This window comes from Octodon degus, unplaced genomic scaffold (genome assembly GCF_000260255.1).
Source record: "Octodon degus isolate 3935 unplaced genomic scaffold, OctDeg1.0 scaffold00107, whole genome shotgun sequence".
NCBI classification, from domain to species: domain Eukaryota; kingdom Metazoa; phylum Chordata; class Mammalia; order Rodentia; family Octodontidae; genus Octodon; species Octodon degus.
The window spans coordinates 901,660-909,744 of NW_004524683.1; the positions used below are offsets into that span (position 1 = coordinate 901,660).

The 8,085-nt window shown below is 37.6% G+C and overlaps 1 protein-coding gene across 1 annotated transcript in view; it reads right to left on the reverse strand.

Annotated features, from left to right (window-relative positions):
* Positions 1–8,085, reverse strand: part of Scp2 (sterol carrier protein 2) — a 126,384-nt gene that overhangs the window by 111,675 nt on the left and 6,624 nt on the right. Inside the window, exons 2-5 of the mRNA XM_004639220.3 lie at positions 7,869–7,926; positions 5,222–5,293; positions 3,477–3,608; positions 1,475–1,539 (exon numbers count right to left, since the gene is read on the reverse strand). Of these exons, the coding sequence (XP_004639277.3) occupies positions 1,475–1,539; positions 3,477–3,608; positions 5,222–5,293; positions 7,869–7,926 (327 nt within the window). The remainder of the gene's footprint in view (positions 1–1,474; positions 1,540–3,476; positions 3,609–5,221; positions 5,294–7,868; positions 7,927–8,085) is intronic.

Sequence of the window (8,085 nt, forward strand, 5' to 3'; positions counted from 1 at the left end):
AAAAAAAAAAAAAAAAAGAAAATGATGTTTATAGCCAGGTGTGGTGGTGCATGCCTGTAATCCCAGCCCTCGAGAGGCTGAGGCAAGACAATTATTGTGAGTTCAAGACCATCCTGGGCTACAAAGTGAGCTCAAGACCAGCCTGAACTGCATAGGAAGACCCTGTCTCAAAAAGACAAAAAAAAAGATGTTTATTCTACAAACTCATTACTTATTAAAAATTTAATATTTTACTTTATTTATATTTTATTTTCTTGCTATAGTCATTGTCTAATATGATAAAATTCATAAAATTAAAATCAGTAATTCACAAAGTCTTGTTTTTTGTTTTTTGTTTTTTTTGCAGAACCAGGGATTGAACTCAGGCCTTGCACTTGCCAGGCAAGCACTTATTCTACTGAGCCAGCTCCCTGGCCCCTAAATTCAATAATTCAATAGCAATAAAAAGTAAACATGGGCATTATACACCCGGATAGTGCCCCTTTTCTAAAAATTTTCTGTGATGCCCCCGGGGCTACAAGATGCCACCCTGCCTCTCAGAAACAACTAAAATAGAGATTTCAGTGCTCTCATATGTTGTTGTATTAATACAGTAAATCTTTTTGCCTTGTAGACAGTTGTACTTCAAGTTCATCCTTACCCAAAAGGTTTACCCCAATACGCAGAGTCCCAGCTTAATGCCAGGGATGGGTATAAACCTGATAGAGGGAGGGGCTTGAGCTTTGACTATGTCCCCCTTCATTCCAGGAGCTATAAAACTGAGGCTCACAGCTTTCAGATGAGTAAAGTCGTAAAAAAGAGAAGCTTCACGTGTTGATGTTAATTCTCTGGCATCCACCTACAGTTCTGATCTCTTCTCATTCTTCAGTGCCTGAAGAACTTTTTCATATTCAGTCCAAAGATTTTATTTGGTATCTGTGGAAGAACTGTCTCAATGTGGCTGCCATTACCAGAATCAGTGGTTCCAGTTTGCAGAACGAGTGACTGTCACATAGATGCATGAATCTCAAATTCAATCATATAACCTCTTTTATCATTGGTAAAAAAAAGAGTATGAGCTACTCAGACATGGTGGCACAGGCATTATAATACCACCAGGCACTCTGAGAGGCTGAAGTGGAGCATCCTAAGTTTAAGATTAGCCCAGGCAATTTAGATACTTAGCAAGACCCTTCTCAAAATTAAAAATAAAAACTAAACTGGGGATGTAGCTCAATGTGAAGACCCTGGGCTCGAATCTCTAGTACCAAGACTTTGAAATAAATATCTCAAAAATTCTTCACTATTCGGATATACCAGGTGTATGTGTAGATATATGGCATCACCTTTCATTTTTGGATTAAATCATCTCATTAAATAGCTACGCTGAATTATGCTTTCTGCTGCTTACTAGCAGACTAGCTATGATAATCAGATGGACGAGGTTTTCTCAGAGCATTATAACAACTCCGAAATCACATTAAATGAGACTTACTTTTAGGCTAAGAGAGCCCTTCTCCATCTTCTCAAATCCCAGAGCCAAAGTACAATTTGCCAGCCCTTAAAAGAAAATGTAATTATTTTGAAAATTCAAATTCCCAGACATCCATCAAAATACTACGAATATTTCAACTTAAATACATATCTTATGTACAGGTTCCCTATGATGAATGTTAACATATTTTTAGATATATACCAATAAAAAATAAGCATATCAATTTCTATAAGATGCAACAGTACTTTATAATCCTATAAAGTTTTTAATCAGTGAAAAGTACAAAGAAATTCCTACATGTTTCTAAAGAAGAGGAAAAATCAAAGTGCTTAATTTTTCCCTTGACTGTCAATATGCTAATAAAAGTTTTTATTAATGTGGAAATATGTTATAGAAAGAAAAATATAAAAAGGAAGTAGTGTATTTTAAAACATTTTAAAATTTACTTTAAAAATTAATTAAATTTTTACTTATTTTATTTTTTATTTTTTTGTATTTTAGGGAAGGGTCTACAGGGTGTTCAGGGTCTCACTCCTAGATCGGACTGGTAGTGATCTGCCTGTTTACAGCCTCCCAAGAGCTGGGGTTACAGGCGTGCGCCCACCACACCCAGTCTCAATTGCCAACTCAGCACAGCAGACCCAGGGATCGAACCCTTGGCCCCTGTGCCTGCTTGCAGGTACCTTAATCCACTGAGCTATTTGGCTGGCCCTAAATTTTTATTTTAAAGATCCCAATCAAATGTCAACAGAAAAAAAATAAAATTAAAAAAAAATAAAAAATGTCAACAGAATTGCTTTTGGAAGAAGAGAACATCTACAAACAGTGCTTAAGTTCAACTGAAGGGCAAAGCACAACAAACTTGCCAAAATTTTTCTTTAAAAAAATTAAAGGAAAAATAATTGAAGGGAAACTGGCTTTGTCAAACTGTAAGATTTCAAAACTCCAAGAATCAAAACACTGAGAAGCAGAATTGTAATCAATGATCAAATTAGTGAAACAAAACAGATGGCTTAAATGACCTTAGAATATTCAAAACTTAGAATATGATATAGATCTGACAGAACTGAAAACACAGCCACAAAAAAATTTTACACTTATGTTTACACCAGCTACTACATCATTACTTACGTAGCAAAGAAACAACATACAAACAACAATGTCCACCAATGATGAAGAGATAGAGAAAATACGGTACAGCTATACAATGGAATACCTGACCATTAAATACTGACAAATGCTACCATATGGTGAAAAAATAAGACATTATATTAAGTGAAAGAAGCCACAAAATGCCACGCATTATATATTTCTGTTCATATAAATGTTCAGAATATAAAAATTCACAAAAACAAAAAGTTGGTGGCTGTGAAGGACTTGGAGGAGAGGGAAAGAAGAGTGACTGCCAGTAGACCCAGGGTTTCTTGTGAGTGAGGAAAAGTTCTACAATCATACAGTGATCATAATTGTACAATTCTGTGAATATAATTAAAAAATACTAAATTGTCTGCCTCAAAAGGATGACTTTCTTGGTGTGTGAACTGTATCTCGATAAACTTTTTTTCTCTGATGTACTGAGGTTGAAACCCAGGGCCTACACTCTGAGCCACATCCCCACCCATCCATCCACCCATGTACCACTCTATCTACTTACTCATGTAACACAGAGTCTCACTAAGTTTCTGCCCAGACTGGGCTTGCATTTGAGATACTCCTGCCTCAGCCTCCCAGAATGCTAGAATTATAGGTGTGTACCACCACACCCAGCTAGAAATAAAGCTTTTCTTTGTTTTTTTATGAAATACATTATAGGGCCAGGGATATAGCTCAGCGGCATAAGCACCTGCCTGGCATGCATAAGATCCTGAGTTCGACCCCCAGTATCACCAAAAAGAGAAAAACATCATAAAGTAATCCTTCTAATGATAATGTGTAGAAATGATGAAAAGTGGCAATAACCTCACATCTATTAAAGTACGCTAGGAAAATAAGCATTCCTCACCACCCTGAATCAGCTGCCGGGCCATAAACAAAGCAGTAGAACCAGTAGAACAGTTGTTGTTGACATTGATTATAGGAATTCCAGTCAGTCCCAAACTGTGATAGATAGCCCTCTGCCCAGAGGTAGAGTCACCTACATGGAAAAACAAAACAATTAATGCCTAGAACACAGGAATCATGGAATGCGTGCGCAGTGTACAACATGGGCAGGATGGTGAGTTCACTGTTGGCATCTTACTCAAGAGCACAGATAGCATTAAGCATTCCTTACTCTGCAAATCCAAAAATTTATCAAAACAAAGACTGTGTGTGTACCGTCTTTATACAACACACAGGTAGCGTGACGAGGGAAACACAAACATTTGACATTCAGATATAAATTTTTAGCCCATCAATTGAACGTGATTTATCATTATTTATTTTTCATATAAAGATTCTATACAATAACTAGTAATTTAAAGATATCCTTACATGATAGAACTATGGGTAATTCCTTCCTCTTTAAAGAATGAGAAGTTTCAAAGTTTAATTGACTCAGCAGAGAGCCAGGGTTTTTATTTTGATAGAAACCCAGTCTGTAAAGCCTGGGAAAGTTTCTGCTGGGAAGGACTATGTTGGTCATTGGACTACAGACAATTATGGCAGAAAACTTGGCACTAAGTTTGTCTGCATTTTGCTCCTGTCCAGAGACTCTGCCGGAGACTGAGACTGAGTGCAGTGGACTAGTTAATTTTGCAAAAGAAATCTCAAAGCAGTCAAATGTGGAGGTAGTGACATGGCTACTGTTAGAGGCTTCTAGTCAGGTATATGTTGAGAGTCAAAAGCAAAGAGCCTAGCAGGATGATTTAAAATGTGAGTCTGGCCAGAAAGGAAGTGCCAGAAAGGCTATGGACAAAGATAAAACTGAGATCTCCATTGCTCAGAATAAAACAGATGTCCTGAGGGCATCACAAGAGGTGGCAGGTTCTCACCCTTCACAGCCTGAGAACTCCGAGAGTAAGGGACTTTGCTTTAAAGAGAAAGCCACACAGCCCCATGTTCCAAAATGGAGGCAGCTGCCACACCAGGTTCCAAAATGACAGCAGCATAAAAATTTGTTCTTCAAACCAGGTTCAGAGTGCTCAGCGATCCAAGCGCTTGACCCCTACAGCCATGAAAAAAAAAAAAGCCTGCCTACTGCTCCAGCTGGCAGCAGACCTTGACATCATCCATGTGGTGTCAGTTTTAGGGACATTCAAAATGTAGGAGTTCTGAGGTTAAAAAGGCTTCCACTTAGATTTCAAAAGGCCTGGGAGGCCAGAAAATGTGCCCTTGAGAGGCAATGTGTGAAGCTGTGAGTAAAAAGCCTACTCAGTAAAAAAAAACTCAAAAGTTTGAAAAAGCCAAAAACAGTGATTGCCTAAGAAAAGCTACCAAAAAAAAAAAGCCATGGGAGCTACCAGCAAAACTGCCATAGAGGTAGAGCCATATGAGGCTTTTAAAGCTCACAACTCGTTACAGGTTGCTTCAGATGTTCCACTGAACTAAATTTTTCTCAAGTTTGGTAATATGATAAATGAGAAAATAAACAAATTACACAAGGCCAACATGCAAAGGAAATCTATGAGCGACAACTCAGAATTCTGAATTCTATGAAAGAAACACAGAATTCTGAATTCTGAGTTTTGAGGTTAAAGTTGGCAAACACCTGTGCATTGCTTATACAGTTTAGGTGGATCATGTTAGAACACAGAGTTTCCTACGTACCAAAAACGTAGCCAACACATGCCTGCTCCACGGCTGAGTAAGGGATCTGAGCATCTGCTAAAGCCTTCAGACCTATAAAAACAAATTTTTTTCTTATCAAAAAGTACTCTAGCCATACAGAAAAATAAACTTGAGGAATTTGTGAGTAAATGAACGTAACCTGAAAACATAATGTTAAGTGAAATAAGTTAGACATACAAGTGCAACTATCACATGGATTCTCTTATATGAGAAATTATATATCATTAGATATACATATATTATATATATATATATATATATATATATATATATACACACACAAATGAAGAGCAAAATACAACAGAGGTATGTAACAAGTAGGAAGAGGTTCAAATACTTCCCAAAATTACATATTTCATTGTTTTAAAAATATCTCAATATATATGTTAATTTGCTTCAGTTATATTAATAGTATATGTTAGCTCATTGAACAGAAAGTTTGGGTTATTATCTGCTTGTTTCTCTTTTGTAAGAACCTTTCTGGTTTATGTCTTGTACTGAATTACTACTCTAAAGATAACAATTCACAGTGCAATAACTATTGTTATTCTCTTATTATTTGGTTATGAAAATTTGTTTTACTGTTTCATAAAAAGCTTTTTTGAGATGGAGGTCTCACTTTGCAGTTCAGGCTGGCCTTGAACTGATTATGTAGCCTAGACTAACCCCAAACTCATGGCAGTATTCCTGCATCAGCTTCCTAAGTGCTGGGATTACAGGTGTGCACCACTATACCCGGCCAGACAGATTTTCTGGCCCCTACTCAATTTCCACCAAGGAAAAATTTCTACAGAGAATGAATGTGAAATGAAGTGTCCTCCATGAGAAACAACAGCAGTTAATCAAATCTCATAAATCTTAATTTCGGGGTGGAAGGTGGTTGGCCCACCAGGGGTCCCAAGGGAAATTTTCAAGGGGGTGAGGTCCCAAGGTTAAAGAACACGTGCCCAAGACATCAGCTACAGCAGGAGGCAGCATGGGGCAGAGCAGAGCCCAAGACCACAGGAGCAAGAGTTGCCTGCATCTTCATTGTATTATCCTTATACAATATGTTGTGTCTACACTCTTACACAGTGCTATAAACAGCACATAAATGTTTACCTGTGCTGTCACGGTTACATAACCATGCCTGCTGCACCCTGTACTAGATAAGCAGGGTCACATCCTCAAGTATTTAGAAGCCCCTGAACTTTGAAGCAATGGTTCCCCACAAAGGTTAAAATACTGATTAAACAACATGTAAATATTGAGTTGGGTAATAAGTTGATGCAGAATGTAAATATACATGTACTGGGAACACAGAGTACTCAAAGAAACAAGAAAAACATCTAAGAATAACCTCAGTAACATTTTTTAAAATCTTTTATTTATTGATTTCTTTGGTACAGGGTCTTGCTACACAGCTCAGACTCATAGTGATCCTTCTATTTTCAGTCTCCCCAGAGCTGGAATTACAGGCATGAGCCAGCATAGCATGCAATGCCTGGGATCAAACCTGGGCCCTACACTTGCCAGGCAGGTGCTTAGACTGCTAAGCTATCTCCCCACTCAATAACATTTTTTAATTTCCCAGCACCAAGCTAGCAGGAATTACTTATGGAGTTACCCAGGAAGGGATTGTACCTAACACAGGCACTTAAGCTTAGGCTAAATGTCCTTTTTCTCCCTTCTTCCCTCACTCCCTCCCTCTGTTCCCCTATACAGAATGATTGATTGACTGATTGATTAATTAATTTAACATTTTTACTTCAACCATGCAAAAAAGCTCTCCTGCTCAGAAAGATGAAAAAAGACTTGAAATGTATATGAACCTATACCAAATCCCCAAAACGAAGATAATCATTATGTACTATCAACATGTACTAATAATAAATAATAGATAAATCTAAAAATTTTAAAAGATAAAAGGAACATGAGAAAGAGAACAACAGAAGGCAATTCCTCTGCTGGCGCTCAGACCCATAGTGAAGGCAGCTGCAGCCAGGCCCAACCATGCATCCCTGAAGAATACCAAATGCTTAAGAGAACAGGTCTTGGATCCTTCTCTCTTTGAGTTCCGGCTCACAAGAATTTAGCCAAGTCCTTTGCTTACTGGCCTTAACACTCACTAGAACAAAGTGCAACACCTCCTTTAGTCATGCAGTAGCCTAATAACAGAAAAAGAATTTTGTAATTTGGCTTAGTGGAATAGAGAGAGAAAAGCTACCATGTAGGTATTTCATACATCTTGAATTTGATTTTTTCTTTTCCAGGAAAGGAAGGCATTATAGTAATTCTGTGGTAACTCCAAAGACACACTAGAATCAAGTTGTCTACCCTTCTCTCCCACAGGTCCTTTTAACACCCCAACAAACAGCTAGACAATGCATAAACTATATGCCACAATACAATCTGGCTATGTAGGGGCTAAGCACACATACACACACACACACACCGCATGCACGCGCACGCACGCACACATACACACACTTTCTCCTTTCCCAGTGTTCCCCTAAACAATGATCTGCAAAGTTCTTCTCACTAACTAGCTCCAATGAGCTTAAAGAGTTCTCTAACCTAACCATGGAATAAGGACACATCATACAATAAGTAATGAGTGTTCAAAGATCTGAATTTTCTCTATTACCTGCTTCTTTTGCCAAGTCAGGGTAGTCCCTTGAATTCACAGCTTCAGGCTTCGTGAACTAGAATATGAAACATAATAATAAAAACACACATAGTTAAGATTTTTTTCAGAATAGTATCACAGACATTCATTCAATTACAAATTTATTTTTTTTTAATTTTTTTTTATTTTTTATTTATTTGAGAGAGAGAGAGAGAGAGAGAGAGAGAGACAGTAG